The sequence below is a fragment of the Entamoeba nuttalli genome (genome assembly GCF_000257125.1).
Source record: "Entamoeba nuttalli P19 unplaced genomic scaffold asmbl_2522, whole genome shotgun sequence".
Taxonomy (NCBI): domain Eukaryota; phylum Evosea; order Mastigamoebida; family Endamoebidae; genus Entamoeba; species Entamoeba nuttalli.
The window spans coordinates 1-17,211 of NW_008575390.1; the positions used below are offsets into that span (position 1 = coordinate 1).

Here is a 17,211-nt window from a genome sequence, read left to right on the forward strand (position 1 = left end):
CAGCTATTGTCCACAGAAAATGCTTCTAAGTCATTTTTAGTTTAATTTCTTAGTTTATTTTCAATATATTTTGAATAAAAATTTTAAATTATTATGTTGTTGATAGTTGAAAAGAGTTTTGGTAGCACATTAGAAGAAGAACCATCTAATGCAAGTATGTTGAAGAAACTAAAGTAATCACTTTTCAATATGAATAAAATCCAATTTTGGATTGTTGAAAAGAAATTAATTTAAAAGTTAGAATAAAAACATAAATTATTTGTTGATTAATAAAACACACTAATATTTCCCTCATTTTTCCTTACTTCTGATAAGGAAGATGCTAATCCATAAGTTAATTTATGAAGCTCTCTAGAGCTTTTTCTTAAAATTTGCATAGACTTACTTTTTGGTTGTTTAGACAATAAGTTCTTCTCTTCTTCATGAGGGACTGGTGTGTCAACGTCTTTATTTAATGTTTCAAGTTTTTCATTTTTCTTTTGAGGTTCAGGTGGTAATTTAGATAATCCTACTCCCATTAATGTAATACTTTAATGAATGAAATAAATGAGATTCTTGGCTTTAAATAAGTAATTTGAGGAGTAACAGAGGAGTGATTTTGAGCACATGATACTTTTAGTAGAAAGAATTGGAAGATATTCGTTTAATAGGTTAGTACAAAAATAGAATGAATCAATAAATGTAATAAAATAATAATAATTGAATAGAATATCATAAATTTCCCTTCATACTAAAATCATAAATTGACGTTAACAAAAAGATAAGAAGTAAATTAGTTTTAATTAAATAATTTATTATTTGTAGACAATTTGAAAGGAACAAATTTAATACCATCACCAAGATAAAATTTGTTTTGGAATTCTACCCAATGAAGCCTTAATGTATGAAGGAATGCAGAAAGTGATTCCATTCCAATAAGAATACCAAGAGTAATTAATGCAAATAAAGCAAATCCAACAAATGTTAAGAAGAAATTGTTAAATTCAAGAAGAGTATAAAATACATATTCTAAGAAAACAGAACCTAATTGAGCATGGGCTAATGATAATGCCCATAAACGAAGATAAGAAGCAGTATTAGAAATACATCCAAGAATAAATTCAATAGCATGAATAGAATTAAAAATAACAATTTCTAATAAACTATTACCATTTTCATCATCTGGATCATATTTTATTCTAATCCATTCTTTTTCATCAAATGTATAATTTGGATTTTTTTTCTTAATTAATTTAAGAATTTTTGAAATTTTTGATTCTTCTGAAAATAAATTCTCTTTTTTTATTGACTTATTTTCATTTCCTAATAAACTTACTCTATCTTCATTTTCAAATTGTTCTTGCATTTCTTCAATATTATTATTTGCTACAATATATCCATCATTTTCATTTGGAAGATATGGAATGTCATTATTTTCTTGTCTTATGTCCTCAGTAATAAAATCATTATTTTCTTGATTAAATGGTTGATAATAATTGTCTTGACCTTGTCCATTTTCACTTCTTTTTTGATCTTTCTTTTTTAATACATAGAGAAGAATTGGTTTTGGAACCATCATTGCAATAACTGACAATACTGTGAATATAAATAATATTGGTTCAATAAAACTTTGTCCCCAAAACATATGATTTGGTTCTGTTACTATTCCAAAATTTTGGAACATTTCTAAAAAGACATTTGTTATCATTGGTGCATCTTCAATAAAATACATCCATTTAATAAGAATTAAAAAGCAAAGATATCCAAATGTACAACTCATAAATATTATTTCTGGAAGAAATTGAAATACTACATTTATTAAATTCTTATAATGAATATGATTTATCAATGAAATCCAAATTCCTATTGTCATGTGTGCTACTCCAATAAGAATTGACAGTTTCATTTTTAATGAATTGTAAAAATATAATTCATTATTAGATGATTTCCATATTGGATCAACACCAAATGGATAAACATAATTTGGATTACTTCGTTCATAAAATAATCCATTCTCTTTATTCCAGGATGTTCCAAATAAGTCAATGGCAATTCCAAAAAATTCATTATATAAAGCACCACAATAAATAGAAAATAACCCCATTAATAAAATCATCCACCGTGCTCCAAATAACATATCAACTATTTCATTTCTTTTTGTAAGTTCAATTTTCTTTTGGAATATAATCATTATAAGAGCAAATAAAAAAACAATAATACCATGTCCTATATCTCCAAACATTACTCCAAATAAAAATGGGAATGTAATAATATATAGAAATCCTGGGTTAACTTCTCCATATTTTGGAATACTATAAGAATCACAAAGATCTTGTGAACATTGACTGAATGAAGTAGTTGGAATGTATGTTGGTGGAATAGCATTTGGATGTGGTTGAATAACTCCAAATAATGGTTTGACTGGTCCTTCTATTTCTTCTAATACTCTATTAATTTCACTAAATTGGTCTGTTGGAAACCATCCTTCTCCACATAAATGAGAATGTCCTTCATCAACATAAAACATATTAAGAGTAAAATAAACTTGACGTTCTCTTTCAATAACTTCATTCCAAATATTAATGTCACTAGCAATTAAACGAAGGCATTGTCTTTTAGCTTCTAATGCTCCATTCAATACTTCTGTTAATTCATTTAATTCTTGTATTTTTTCATTAACATAATTTGTACGTTCAATAACATCAATTGGCATTGAATCAAAAATTCTAGCTGAAGACGTTAAACATATTTGATTTAATTTATTTAATACTTCATCTCCTTGTATAAACACAACAAATCCTGTTTTTCTATTATCAATTGGTGCTGATCTTGTAACAACAAACCCACGAGATACTCTCCAAATAACCATTCTTAATGCTTCCCATTTAGATGTATCTATAGTCCCAATAAGATACTTCAATGACTGTGCAGTTGTTTGGTCAATATCCTGACCAATTAATTCATTAATGTGCTCAGATAATGAAATAGCTTCACGAATTCCACTAACTGCACGCTCAGCTGCAGCCACATCAGAAGTTAATTGTTTGAGGTCATTATCAAATGTTCTTATTTTTAGTATTAATTGTTCAGAACTTAATTCAGATTGTTGAGCATCGGCTGTTGCAATTGGCAATAAATCTACAGCTAAACTATTTCTTTTAAATACTTTATTAAAACCATCTCTATTTTCTTCAAATGAAATAGTTTCTTCAAATATTCGAATAATTCGTTCTATTTCTTCACATCTTTTAATTTCATTTATAAATCTTCTATCAAAACTTGCTAAATTATCATTAAGATCTATAAATTGAATTATTCCTAATTTTCCAATTCTTTCTATAGTCTCAATGGCAATATTTGATGGAACAATAAGTTGCCCTAATGACATGTCTTTCCCCCTAAACATTTCTCCCATATTTTATTCAATAAATCTTTCTATTTACTTTTTAGTTCCTTTTTTAAGTTCATTGATTATTCATTTTCTATCGATTTCTAAGACGTTTTGTTTCTTCTTTCAATTCCTCATTTTTTTTTATGCTTTATATAACGTTATTTACCATTAAAAATGACAAATTCTTTGAATAAATAACAAAAAATAATAAAAACATAAAAATACCATTAAAAATAAGAAATAAAAAAATTGTTAATTATGAGAACAAGTTTTACGAGAATCATCAAGAAATTCATACCCATAATAAAACTCTTTCCCAAACATAATTTGTTCACGGGCTGTTTGTTGAAAAGTTTCTGATACAAATGAAATCATATCTTCACCAATAGTTTGTATGGCAATAGAATCAAGCATTATCCCTAAATGGTCATTCCAAAGTTGAGTAAATTTAATTAGTTGAACTGTCTCAATACTCTCTTTTGACCTTTTTGTTTTAATTTGAAATCCGTCTTTCTTTAATAACTCCATTAATTGATTACAAGTAAGAGCAATCCTATTTCTTTGAGTATATTTCATGAGTTGATTATGTGTATACCTTCCATCATTTTCTTTTTCAGATTCAAGTAATTTGCATCTACTCTCCAAGTCCATTTTAAAATTAATGAAAGTGTTTCCACGTTGAAGTGATACAACCGTAAGAAAGGGTAATGATTTCTTTGCCATTTTTGGTTTTTTTAAAACGATATTATATCCCATTGATATCAGTAATCTTAACAAGGTCCCTTGAATTTGTGACTCAAATGATTTGGACTTTCGTTTTGATAAGAAAAATGGTTTTCTTCCTTTATTGAGTAATGGTGGTTCATCAGAGTCTTCTGGTGGTGGTTTAACTTTATCACTATTTGAATCTTCCATATCGTTTCTGGCTTAAACAAAATTAATCTGAATTTTTCTAGATTATTTTTTTCACTTTTATTTCTTCCTCAACTCATTTTTATAAATCTTAATATAAACTATTAAATAAAACTATTAAATAAATTCATTTTTAAAATATTCTTGAGTTTTTCATACTTTCAAAAATTTTACCAAACTCAACGAAATTAGAATATTGGAAAGAACTTGAAACTAAATAAAAAGATTAGTTCAAAACTATCCTGTCTTTTTCAAACCAAAAATTTAAGAAGTGTGTCATTCTTTTTGTCATAGAAAAATGAAAGACAAAAAAAATAAAAAAAAAAAAATGAAAATTATTTTTCTAATAAAAAAAGGAAACAGAAGGAATTTTTTTTGAAAGAAAGAAAAAAATTGAACTGTATTTAATTACAAAATGAATATATCAACAGAACAAATAGACCCTTTAGATAAAGAAGCAAAACAATATAAAAAATATTCATTCAAAGAAAAGAAAAAACTAAAAACTATCGCTGGAGGGGCATCTGATATTGGTGTACGTCCAGCAAATGAAGATACATTCCGAATTATTCCTAATGCCCAACAATTAGTACCAATGAAAAAAAATAAAAAAATGGGATGTGAATATTATGGATTATTTGATGGACATAATGGATTAGAAGCATCAAAATTTTGTGCTGAACTTATGCATGAAGAAATATTAGAAGATCCTGACTTTGTTAATGGATATTATGAGAATTGTATGGTAAATGCATATTATAGAATGGATTGGTTATTATGTAATTATCATATTAAAGATAATAGTGGATGTACCTCAGTTACTGCATTAATACAAGGAAGGTATTTAGTTGTAGCAAATGTAGGTGATAGTGAATGTCTTGTTATTAAATGTCGTTATTCAAATGAAGTTGAAGTATTAACGTATAAACATACAGCAAAAGATGAATCAGAAAAACAACGTATGAAATCTAAAGGAGGAATAGTTTTTAATGGTAGGGTATATGGTTCTATGGTTGTTTCTCGATCATTAGGAGATAAAACCTATAAAGTTTGTATTTAATTTAGTAACAAATATATAATTTAAATACTTAATTGATTTAATGAAATACTTAAGCTTTAGGGTAAAGGAGTTGTTATTCCTGAACCTTATATTAATATTTATGAATTAACAAGCGATGACAAAATTATTGTATTGGCATGTGATGGCGTGTTTGAAAAAATGTCATATGATGATGTTATGGACTACGTTTGTACACAAAAACAACAAGGAAAAAATCCTCAAGAAGTTGCAAGAAATTTAATTCAAGAAGCAATAGCAAGAGGATCTAAAGATAATGTTACGGCTGTTATAATATTTCTGAATTGGTGTTAGTTTGTATCTAATTAACTTTTCCCTTAAAAAGAAGTTCTTGGAAGAAATTACAACCAACCAAATGAATTTCATTTTTTGTTCTTCTTTTAGTCATATGAGAATGAACGTATTGTTCTATATTTACATCACCTTAAAATAGGCTTTTTAAATTGAGATTTTTCTAAAAATTTTCAGTTTTATTTTATTTTATGGTAGTTTTGTTCTTTTTTTTTAAGAAATTTTTGTTTTATTAAATTTTTTTTTTGTTTAAATGAAAAAAAAAAAAATTAGAAGAGCTAAAAATATTTAAAAAAAGGAACTAATAAAACTATTAAAGGTGAAAGAATGAGCGGATCAGAAGAATATGATTTCCTTTATAAAATAGTATTAGTTGGAGAGAGTGGAGTTGGAAAATCCAATTTACTTTTAAGATTTACAAGAAATGAATTTGATCCAGATAAACGATCAACTATTGGAGTAGAATTTGCTACACGATCTATTAATTATTGCGATAAAAATATTAGAGCTCAAATTTGGGATACTGCTGGACAAGAAAGATATCGTGCTATTACTAATGCTTATTATAGAGGAGCTTTAGGAGCTTTAGTTGTTTATGATATCACTAAAAAGACATCATTTGAGTCAGTTGAGAAATGGCTTGCTGAACTTCATGAAAATGCAGATAAAAAAGTAGTTCAAATGGTTATTGGTAATAAATGTGATTTAAGTCAAACAAGAGAAGTACAAACTACTGAAGGTGAAGAATTAGCTAAAAAAAATAATGCATTCTTTTTTGAAACATCAGCTTTAGATGGAAGTAATGTTGAAGAAGCTTTTATGACATTATTAAAAAAGATTTATGATGATTCAAGTAAGTCTGTTGATGGAGAACAAAGTAATACTAATGAAATTAAACCAGCAACTGAACCTATTGATCTTGGAAGTCAAAATAATAAACCAGAAGAAAAGAAATGTTGTTAAAATAAAAAGAAGGAACAGGAAATTGGGAATTATTTCCGTTGTTTTAATTTTATTTTCAACGTTCTTTATTTAATTTTTATTTTTAATAATAAATAAATAATTTATTATTAATTAAATAGAATTTATAAATAAAAGAATATGTATTATTTTTTATTATTATTTTCATATGTAAAATAAATAAATCGAAAGAATTAACTAACAAAAAATTTAATAATCGATTTAAATGAATATGTTTTATAAATCACTTTCTTCTTTTTGATTTAATACTTTCTTTGGTTGGTCAGGTAATAACTCCATTTGCATTATTTCTTCTATATCTTTCATAAATTTATTTGCTTCTTCATCACTAAATTGTGATGGATTTGGTACAACTGAATAAAATTCAACAAGACTTGTTGGTGGATAATTTACAATAACAATTTTTTCTTGTGGAGTAAAATTAAATTGTTTAAGATATTCAGCAAGTTTTAATAATCTACGTTTGTGATATAATGGTCGTGCAGTTTGTGTTTCATGTTCTCGATATACAAAATATTCAAAACTTGTTAAATCAATATTTTTTTTAACTTTATGATTTAGTAATGACATTAATTCAGCATTACTTAAAAGTCTATCTTCCACTTGTTGGTTTTGCATATAATATAATAAACTAGGTTTAATATTTTAGTTTTTTATTCTTTCTATAATTCTTCTTTGATTTTTTTTTTCTTTATGAATTTTTATTTTTCTAATATTATTTTTATTTCTATCTTCTTATATTCCTTTTTTTTTTTGAGATAATCAACCTTTATTCTTTTGCGTAAAATATTATCATCGTTTTATCCTCGCTTTTTAAAATGTCTTATTAAATTTATTGCTCCTTCTTGAGCACTTTTTTTTGTACATATAAAATTTTATTTTTTTCTTGTTTTGCTGGTATTGCAATGAAACAAATTCTAATCATGAGATAGGGAAATTGAATCGAACTAAAAAAATAAAAAGAACTATAAAAAAATAAGAAAGAATAATATTTTATAAACTATTTTAACTGATAAAAAAAGAGAAAAGTTAAATCGAATAACTAGAAAATAAACCACTTTTTACAGTTCATTTTATGGAAAAAGATTCGACTAAACATCGAAAGAAGAATAATAACGTTCCTTCTTCACAAGAAATTAAAAGTAAAGGAAAGAAAAATGAAACGTCTTTATCTTTTACACAACCAAATACACCTAAAGGAACATCAACAATTTATTCTTCATATTCAGAAGATAAATATGATTCACCAAGAATTACTGAAAGTTCATTAAATCCAAAAACATTTAAAGGAATTCCAAATGTAGTTGATAATTCAATTAAATATTTAAGAGATACATTAATACTAAATACTCTTTATCATCGTTCTATTGAACAATGGGATAATGAAGAAATCTATTCATTAAATTTTGTTCAAAATATACCAGCTTTAAAACAATTATTATCAACATTAAATAATCCAAAAACAATTTTACAATTTAATTATCAAGATTTTATAAATAATAAACTTAATATTTTTGAATCACAACGTGTAATTCATTATATTTCACAATTACGAATGCTTCCAAATATTTTTAGTTTGTTAATTTTATTTTTCTTTTTTACTTCTTTTTATTTAATATTTATTTTCATTTTAATTCTATTCATTTTAATTATTTAATTAGTTGTATTTTGATAATAATAAATTAGAACATTTAACTTCTTTAACATATTTTGATACTGCTGATATTAAATATGTTTTTAATTTATTACATCGATATAAAAATGGAAGTTCAATTAATCTTTATCAAGAAGCTAATCCATTTATAGTACTTATATTACTAAAATATTTTTTCTTATCGTTACCTCAATCATTCTTTTGTGATAAATTAATCATTGAACTACTAAGTCTTATAAATTCTTCTTCTACTGATAGCGAAATAAGTTCAACATCAAATAGAGGTATTCAATGTTATTCATGTTCTTCAGAACATACAAAAAGTTCAGATGAAACAACAAATTCAAATGATGCTGTTGGACTTCATGCATTATCACCAAAAAAAGGATGTAAAGAAAAAGAAATTAAAATGGTTTTAAAACAATATCTTGATATAGAAGAACAATTAATTTTTCAAGAAATTATTGAATTAATTATTGACATAAAAGAAGTATATGGAAATGAAGAAGGGAGTTATTGTACAAAATTTTTCTTCGATTGTTTTTCACCAGAATATTCATTTGAAGAACCAATTTATTCAGTAATTCCATCATTATATACAAAACATAAATATGAATCATTATTTTTATTTGATTCAGAAGATTCATATATTGGTGAAATAACAAAATGTATTTTTGATAATGTTAGATGTCCATTATCTGTTCTTAATGAACCATTAACATGTCAAGAAGTTACAATTCCAGGAAAGTTAGCAATAACAAATTATAGAATTATTTTTATTCCATCAGTAAATCTTGATGTTCAAAGAAAAGCAATACTTGGAAGGTTTTCTCAATGTCCATTAAATAATATCATTGAAAAAAAATTGATTGAAATTGAAGGACATTCAATAGAATATGCAATGAGAATTATAACAACAAACTATAGTATTCTAACATTTTTTTCATTTGATAATATATTTAAAATTATTGATAAAGTTATAGATGAAATTATTAATGAAGGAATACATTGTATCTTTGTTAATAGTAATTTAAAATATCCAGTCAATAATACTACTGATTGGAAAAATAGAATAAAGCGATACCATTGGGAAATATTTAAAATAAATGAAAATAATGATAAATTACCATTTAATGCACCATTAATAGAAACAAATATTAAATGTTCAGAAACAAATAGAGAAATTTATATTTGTTATCATATTATTAATACAGGAGCAAATTTATATAGATTAACTATTCCATTTATAAAAAATTTAAAAAATGAAATAACAGTTGATATAATAAATGATGAAAAAATCAAATGTGTTGAAGTTAATATTAGTGATTTAGAAACATTTGACAAAACATTTAATGACATATTAAATAATTTATCAAATAATAAAGATTCTTTAAATTATAGAATATTTATTGAAAAAGTTGGTAAAGTAAATACATTTGTGACACATTTTTTATTAATATGTGAAGAAATTATTTCTTTATTAAATAGAGGTAAAAGTGTATTATTAATTCCAAAAAATTTAAAAGAAAATGAAGTTGGATTATTTTCAGGATTTATTGAAATTATATTAGATCCTTATTTTAGAACTTTTAATGGATTTATAGAAATGATTCATTGTGAATTTTCTTCATTACACTTTGATTTTGAAATACAAAGAAATAGCTTTTGTTTCTTTTTTGTTTGTTTATTCTTATTATATAAAACGTATCCAACACAATTTGAATTTAATGAATCATTACTTCATTTCATTTTTTATCATTATAATTCAAGAGTCTTTAAAGATTTTAATCAAAATGATATGTCTTCATTACAAAGTTATATTCAATCACATTTAAATGATTTTAAAAATGAATTTTATGAAAGTACATTAGAGGTTATTCCTCTTCAATTTATAAAAGTTCATTTTTGTAATGAAATCTTTTGTCAAGTTCAAACATATAATCCTCAAACAGTTGCTAAATTACTTCAAAATTGTCGTACTGGAGATTTAAATTTGCAAGAAATGAATTTATTTTTCTTTCCAATTCATCCTTCATTTCCAGTATTAAATGGAATAACAAAATTAGATTTATCAAATAATAAAATAAATGATTTTCCAACTGAAATTGGTAAATTAACAGGACTTATTGAATTAAATCTTAGTCAAAATAAATTAATTATATTAAATGATATTGTTTCTAAATTAACATTATTAACATTATTAAATATTGCAAATAATAATCTTTCTTCTATTCCAAAATCTATTACAACATTAAATATTATTAATTTGGATATTAGTAATAATGATTTACAAAGACTAACTTCTGTTAATTTCCCAAGTTCTATTCAAAGACTATCATTAAGATCAAATTTCTTTTCTTCTTCTATTTCAAATTTACAATTAACTTATCTTGATATAAGTGAAACACATGGACTAGAACAAGGAGACTTTGCTTTATCATTACCAAAGTCATTAGTTGAACTAATTTTAAATAAGTGTTTTATTGAACATGTACCACTTTCAATATCTAAATTAACTAATTTAGAACGTCTTGATTTATCTATGAATGAAATTAGTAATCTTCATCCTTCTTTCTTTACAATGACCCAACTAAAACAATTAAATCTTAAAAAAAATCCAATCCCCCAAATATCAATTATGTTTACTAGACTAGTTTGTTTAACTAATTTACTTATTGATGATATAGTCTCTATTCCAACTGTAATGAAAGATATGTTTCCTGAAAGAGTAATTAAAGAGAAAGTAATAAAAAAAGTAAATGATGAAGAATTTCAAGTATTCTTAACTGGAGATATTTCTAAAAGTGAAATTTTATCTCTTTTAGCAAAGAAAAGTGGAAAAGAAATTGATGGTAGATCATTTCTTTTAGAAAAAAATATTATTGTGAGTGATATTCCTTGTGAAGTTATTGAAGAAAATCCATTTTTAATATTAAAAAATTCAGTTTTTGTTATTTGTAAACGAGTTACAAAAGCAAAAACAAATGCTGTTCCATTCTCTAGATTATTAAGCTTCTTTTCTTTTATTAGATTAAAACAACCAATAATTTGTGTTAGTGTTAGAGTAAATGAAGAAACATTATTAAAACAAGATGACTCAATTCAAGAAAAATTAAAAACAACATATCCAGAACTTAAAGTATCATTCACTTATTTTGATATTAATGGAAAAGATAAACAAATAAAAGATTTCTTAAAAGTTATTAAAAATGCTACTGAACAATGTAAAATAAATATTTCTCCATTAACGATTAAAGTTATTGATGAACTTAAATATATTGATACAATTCCTGGTATATTAGAAATGGATTATCTTAAAATGCTTATGGAATCATTATGTATTAATAATAGTCAATGTAAATTAATTATTGATACATTACAAACATTAAATCAAATTTTCTTGTATCCAGAAACATACTCAACTAAATTATCAAATTATACAATTCATATCTTGAATAAAAGACCACACAAAAATCATTTTGTTTTATTGTCTTATCAACTACCTGAAATTATTTATCAAATTTTATCAAAAAATGAAACTTCTATTGGAATTCAACTTCCTGACTTCTTTTTAAATGCAGAAATACCTCATTTAACATTAGAACAACAAGAATATATCTTAATTTTATTAGAATACTTTCAAATTATCTTTGTATTAAGAAAATCTTTCTTTGAACGTATTGGACTAGCTGATGAGTATGAACAACTTAATAGATGTGTTAATAATCCTAATCTAATGACTAAATATACTTCTCAATCAATGTCTAAAAGTACTAATGAAACTATTTTAAGTCAATCTACAAGATTACCATTTAATAATTCTACAAATTCACTGACTACGATTCCTCTTAAAAAATCTTCTTCTTTTAAAAAACATGGAAGAACACCAAGACTTCAATTACCAATAGAATCACTTAGTCCAACATCAGGCTCTCCATTTAGTAGGTCTCCAAGAGGTTCAAGAATAGAAGTTACAGATAAAAAGCAAACATTACCAAAAGTAATGATTTTAAATTATTATGGATTATCACCAAATATGGAAGATAAGTTATGGGAAGAATGCAAAAAAGATGAAGTTGAAATTGGAAGATGTTATAGATATAATTGTCTTCCAATTCAATTTTGTATGATGTTATACTCATTATTAACAGTTAAATATGCAGTTATTAGAGGATGGAGAGGTGGAATATTATGTAATATTACTATAGAAGAATCACATTATCAATTATTAGTAGAATGGGATCTTGACAAATTAAGAATATCATTTAGATTAAAAATAATTGTTAGTGGTGTTAATTCATTCCTCAGAACCAAAGACATTTGGCAAGAAATTAAAATATTACATGATATAACAATGAAATATTTTCCTCAAATTATATCAACTTGTGATGTTTTATGTCCACATTGCCTTACAAAATTAGTGAGCGTTGATAATTGTTATTGTATTTCTATGGATGAAATTGATGAAACATTACAATGTGGATTATTTGCAGATACATTTGGAGAACATTGTATAGCCTTTGCTTTAAATTGTTGGGATGTTTTAGTTAATATATTAGAAATGAAGAAAGAACCAATAAAAAAAGAGGATATTGAAATATTATCAACAATTACACATGGAAGTTCATCACAAATTAATTTATGTAAAGTAAAAGGATTTAATGAAAATGTTGTAGTAAAAGAAATGGAAATTGATTTAACAGGAATGTTAATGAATGGAGACGATTATGTATCATATTATATTGACCGAGTAGAAGATTTTCTTAGAGAATGTGAATTTCTTACATTCCCAGAAAGTCCGTATATAGCCAAAATTTATGGATATTGTTTAAATCCATTAAGTATTGTAATGGAATATTTTAATGGAGGTTCATTATTCCAATATATTTCAAAAAATCATAATATTCCATGGAAAGAAAGAATTCAAATAGCTATTTCTATTGCTAAAGGAATGACAGTATTTACTAATCAAAAATGTCCAGTAGTTCATCGAGATTTAAAATCACCAAATGTTATATTAAAAATCAACAAAGAAGGTAAAATAACCCAAGTTGCTATTACTGATTTTGGACAAAGTATTCCAACATTTGCAGAAAACTTTAAGTCATGTCATTGTGTAGAGTGCTTATACTGGTTAGCACCAGAAGTAATTGAAACATCAACGTTTGAATTAGAGAGTGATGTATATTCATATGGAATGATTTTATGGGAATTATCTACTCTATCAGCTCCATTTCCTCAGTTTAATTTTATGGAAGAAGTTCGTTCATTTATTATGAGTGGAAATCTTTTAGAAATACCACCATCCCCATATCCAGAGTTTGACAGTATTATTGCTGACTGTTGGAAAGTAGCTAAAGCAAGACCTTCGTTTGCTGCATTAGTAGTTAAATTAACAAAAATTTACAAGCAAATGTAATAAAAAAAATTAATTCAACGTCATTTCTTATTAAAACACTAATTAAGTAAGTTATTTAAATTATAAAAGAAACATTTTTTAATAAAAAGAATAGTTTGATTAACAAAAAGAATAATACGTTGAAAGTCTCCAACTAAAACAATTAGTACCAAATACTTTAATTGATGATGGAATAGACATTGTTTCAATATAATCACTATTTGAAAAACATCCTTTTCCAATTTTAGTTACTGAAGATGGAATACAAATTGAAGAAAGACTTGGTAATCCAGCAAAACAATACTTTTCTAATGAAGTAACAAAAGGTGGAATTATATTTCCATTTTTTAAACGATCATATTTAGTAAATTTAATAAAAGGAGTTTTTATTCCAGTTGATTCAAATAAAGGTTTTGTGAATAATGGTATTGAAAATTTAATTATTTTATTAGATGGATGAAAATCTAATTCATGTAATGATATACAATTAAAAAAGCAATTATTTCTTATTCGAGTTAATGAAGAAGGAAGATGAACTAAAGTTAATGAAGTACAATCTTGAAATAGTCGTTCATTTAAAGTATTAATACAATCAGGTATAATTAACGACTTCAATGACAAGCATTTTTCAAAACAACTATTTCCAATAAATGAAACTGATGATGGAATTATTATTGTTTTTAAAGAACTGCAACCATAAAAACAAAAAGCTCCTATTGAACCAAGAGTAGTTGGTAATTGAATTGAAGTAAGAAAATTACATAAATAACAACAAGAAATTGGAAGAGAATGAATTGAACTTGGAATAATTAAAGAGTGAAGAGAGTTTTCACATAAACAACGTGGACTAAGAATTTTAATAGACTCTGGTATATTAAGTGATTTTAATGAATAATTACCATAAGCATAATAACCAAGATAATTTGCTTGAATTGGAATTGTATCACCAAAATCATCTCTGTCATATAAAGAATATTCAATTCTTAAAAACTTTATTTTAATTCTATTTGTTTTATTTTCTTGAATAATTTTTAAATATGTTGAATATTCTATTTTACAGTCATAAATAATATTTTGTATTCCTTTAATTATGAGATCATCAATTGAATAAATAATTTGTGTTTGAAGATGTGGAAAATATTTTATCATTTTTAATGTTATTGGTATTGGATTATAATGGTATTTCTCTAATGTTAATTTATATTTAGAATTTACTAAAATAATATTAAAATAATCATGAATATTTTGAAAGTATTTTCCAACAATTAATATTGAATATCCATCAAGTTGTTTCATTTCAATTTCACTTTTTTTTTAGTTGTTTATTTTTATTTTAATTTAATTTCTTTAAAAATTAAAATTTTAAAAATACCCAAAATGAAACAATTTAATGCAATGTTTCTTCATCTTCATAATGAATGGTAACTACTGGCTTAATCAAATTTGATGGTTTGTTATGCATTGTTATTAAAGCTTCTTCTAATTTATCAAAACCTTCAAATCTATGAGTAATTAATTTAGAAACATCAATCCTTTTAAATTCTAATAAACTGGATAATTTTTCCATTCTTCTTCTTCCACCAGGTGTCATTCCACCTCTTATAGTTTTATTAGCCATTCCTAAACCCCATGGAAGTTTTGGAATTTCAATTGGATGTGTTAAATCAGTAAAGTAATTAACATTTCCAATATCTGCTCCTGGTTTTGCTATTTTAATTGCTTGGGAAAGAACTTCACTTGATCCTCCTGCAATAACAACCTTATCTACTCCTTTCATTAATGTAGCTTTCATTATTTGAGCTACTGGATCTCCATTTTTGTAATTAATAATATCTGTAGCTCCATATGCTTTTGCTACTTCACAACAATGTTCCCTTGATCCTACTGCAAAGATCCTTGACGCACCTCTTAATACACAACCAAGTACAGCCATTAATCCAACTGGTCCAATTCCAAAAACACATACAACATCTCCAAACTGGATATTGGCTAATTCTACTCCATAAAATCCTGTTGTTACCATATCTGATAACATAACCGCATCTTCATTTGATACTCCTTGTGGAACTAATGCCAAATTAGCGTCAGCTTCATTGACATTAAAATATTCTGCAAAAACTCCATCCTTTATATTGCCATATTTACACCCACTTAACATTCCATTTGAGTGTTGTGAAAATCCGTCTTGAGCAGCAGAAGATCCCCAGTCTGGTGTCACTGCAGGTACAATAACTTTATCTCCAACTTTAAATGTTTTAACTAATGACCCAACTTTGACTATCTGCCCAACTGCTTCATGCCCAAGTGTTATATTCTTTCTTTGTCCCAATACTCCATCCCAAACAGTATGACAATCAGATGTACATGGAGTTAGTACTAATGGTCTACAGATAACGTCTAATGGTCCACATTCTGGAATTGGTTTTTCTATCCAGCCAATCTTATTATTGTCAAGAACGCATAAACATTTCATTGTCTTTTCTTCACTCATCTGATAATTTGAATTTATTTTAATTCTTCAGTTTTTGAACTTATAGAAATATTCTTTCATCTAATTTTTTCTTATAAATTTTCTTTAATAAGAATGATAGCTTTTTTGTTACTTTTTATTTTTATCATTAATTATTTTTACACTTGGTATTATTTTCTCTTTTTCTATTCTATAAAATACTATAACTCTCTTCATATTTCAAAAGTAGATGTGGTTATGAACAAATCTTCAATCCAATTTTTTCTATGCTTATTTATCTTTGACTATGTTATTAAAAAAAAGTAGGGATGACAAATTAAAAATAACGAAAAGATTATTAAATTCAAATTAATTTTATTAATTATACATTAAAATATAAAAAAAAAATCATAAATTGAAACATAAGTGTATGTAAAAAGATATATAAACATATTTATTCAATGTTTTGAATAAGTTTGATTTAATATTCTTTGTTATTTTGGTTATCTTACTAATAAAGTAGATAATACAAATTTTATTTCTATTTAATTATTATGGTTATTCCTTTTTTTAAGAATATAAAACATTTATTATCAAATTCTAAATGATAAGAAACGATATATGTATAATATTGTTAATTTATTAAAATAGCAATAAATTAAATTATAACCATAATATAAAATATAATCAAGTTGATAAAAATTTAATATACAGTTGTAAATTAATACTTGGAAAAAGTAATGTAATTTTATCAATAAACTGGTTAATACATATTAATCCAATATGATTATTTAATTAACGAAGGCACATTTATACCTGAATAAAATCTATAACCAAAGTATCAATAAATTATATTAAAGCGTTAATGTTTTAGTAATCAAAGATTAATTCTGTGTTAATATATATTTATTCTAATTTATGTGTATCATTGAAATCATTTTTTATTAAAAAAAAAGTGTTGTACTGAATAAAATTACAGGGTAATAATTTTAAACTAAAATCCAACTGCTGACTTATCTATAGTTATTATTTTTTAAATAAATTACATAGAGAAAATCCATAAAAACTTTATATAAAA

The 17,211-nt window shown here is 24.8% G+C and overlaps 8 protein-coding genes across 8 annotated transcripts; 3 read left to right on the top strand and 5 right to left on the bottom strand.

Annotated features, from left to right (window-relative positions):
- Window positions 1-778: 778 nt before the first annotated feature.
- Window positions 779-3,394, bottom strand: ENU1_030250 (vacuolar proton ATPase subunit, putative; the record flags this gene model as incomplete). Its single annotated transcript, XM_008857275.1, has 1 exon — window positions 779-3,394. The coding sequence occupies one exon, from the start codon at window positions 3,392-3,394 to the stop codon at window positions 779-781; it is 2,616 nt and encodes an 871-aa protein (XP_008855497.1).
- A 228-nt stretch (window positions 3,395-3,622) lies between these two features.
- On the bottom strand, window positions 3,623-4,285 carry ENU1_030260 (hypothetical protein; the record flags this gene model as incomplete). The annotated part of the gene is made up of 1 exon (XM_008857276.1): window positions 3,623-4,285. The coding sequence occupies one exon, from the start codon at window positions 4,283-4,285 to the stop codon at window positions 3,623-3,625; it is 663 nt and encodes a 220-aa protein (XP_008855498.1).
- Window positions 4,286-4,697: 412 nt separating this feature from the next.
- Window positions 4,698-5,654, top strand: ENU1_030270 (protein phosphatase, putative; the record flags this gene model as incomplete). The annotated part of the gene is made up of 2 exons (XM_008857277.1): window positions 4,698-5,330; window positions 5,403-5,654. 2 exons carry the CDS (start codon window positions 4,698-4,700, stop codon window positions 5,652-5,654), a joined length of 885 nt encoding a protein of 294 aa, XP_008855499.1.
- Window positions 5,655-5,978: 324 nt separating this feature from the next.
- Window positions 5,979-6,614, top strand: ENU1_030280 (small GTPase Rab11B, putative; the record flags this gene model as incomplete). The annotated part of the gene is made up of 1 exon (XM_008857278.1): window positions 5,979-6,614. One exon carries the CDS (start codon window positions 5,979-5,981, stop codon window positions 6,612-6,614), a length of 636 nt encoding a protein of 211 aa, XP_008855500.1.
- A 234-nt stretch (window positions 6,615-6,848) lies between these two features.
- On the bottom strand, window positions 6,849-7,250 carry ENU1_030290 (hypothetical protein; the record flags this gene model as incomplete). The annotated part of the gene is made up of 1 exon (XM_008857279.1): window positions 6,849-7,250. One exon carries the CDS (start codon window positions 7,248-7,250, stop codon window positions 6,849-6,851), a length of 402 nt encoding a protein of 133 aa, XP_008855501.1.
- Window positions 7,251-7,707: 457 nt separating this feature from the next.
- ENU1_030300 (leucine rich repeat-containing protein) lies at window positions 7,708-13,705 on the top strand (the record flags this gene model as incomplete). Its single annotated transcript, XM_008857280.1, has 2 exons — window positions 7,708-8,206; window positions 8,319-13,705. The coding sequence occupies 2 exons, from the start codon at window positions 7,708-7,710 to the stop codon at window positions 13,703-13,705; spliced, it is 5,886 nt and encodes a 1,961-aa protein (XP_008855502.1).
- A 99-nt stretch (window positions 13,706-13,804) lies between these two features.
- Window positions 13,805-14,980, bottom strand: ENU1_030310 (leucine rich repeat protein, BspA family protein; the record flags this gene model as incomplete). The annotated part of the gene is made up of 1 exon (XM_008857281.1): window positions 13,805-14,980. One exon carries the CDS (start codon window positions 14,978-14,980, stop codon window positions 13,805-13,807), a length of 1,176 nt encoding a protein of 391 aa, XP_008855503.1.
- A 91-nt stretch (window positions 14,981-15,071) lies between these two features.
- Window positions 15,072-16,175, bottom strand: ENU1_030320 (NADP-dependent alcohol dehydrogenase, putative; the record flags this gene model as incomplete). Its single annotated transcript, XM_008857282.1, has 1 exon — window positions 15,072-16,175. One exon carries the CDS (start codon window positions 16,173-16,175, stop codon window positions 15,072-15,074), a length of 1,104 nt encoding a protein of 367 aa, XP_008855504.1.
- Between the last annotated feature and the right edge of the window lie 1,036 nt (window positions 16,176-17,211).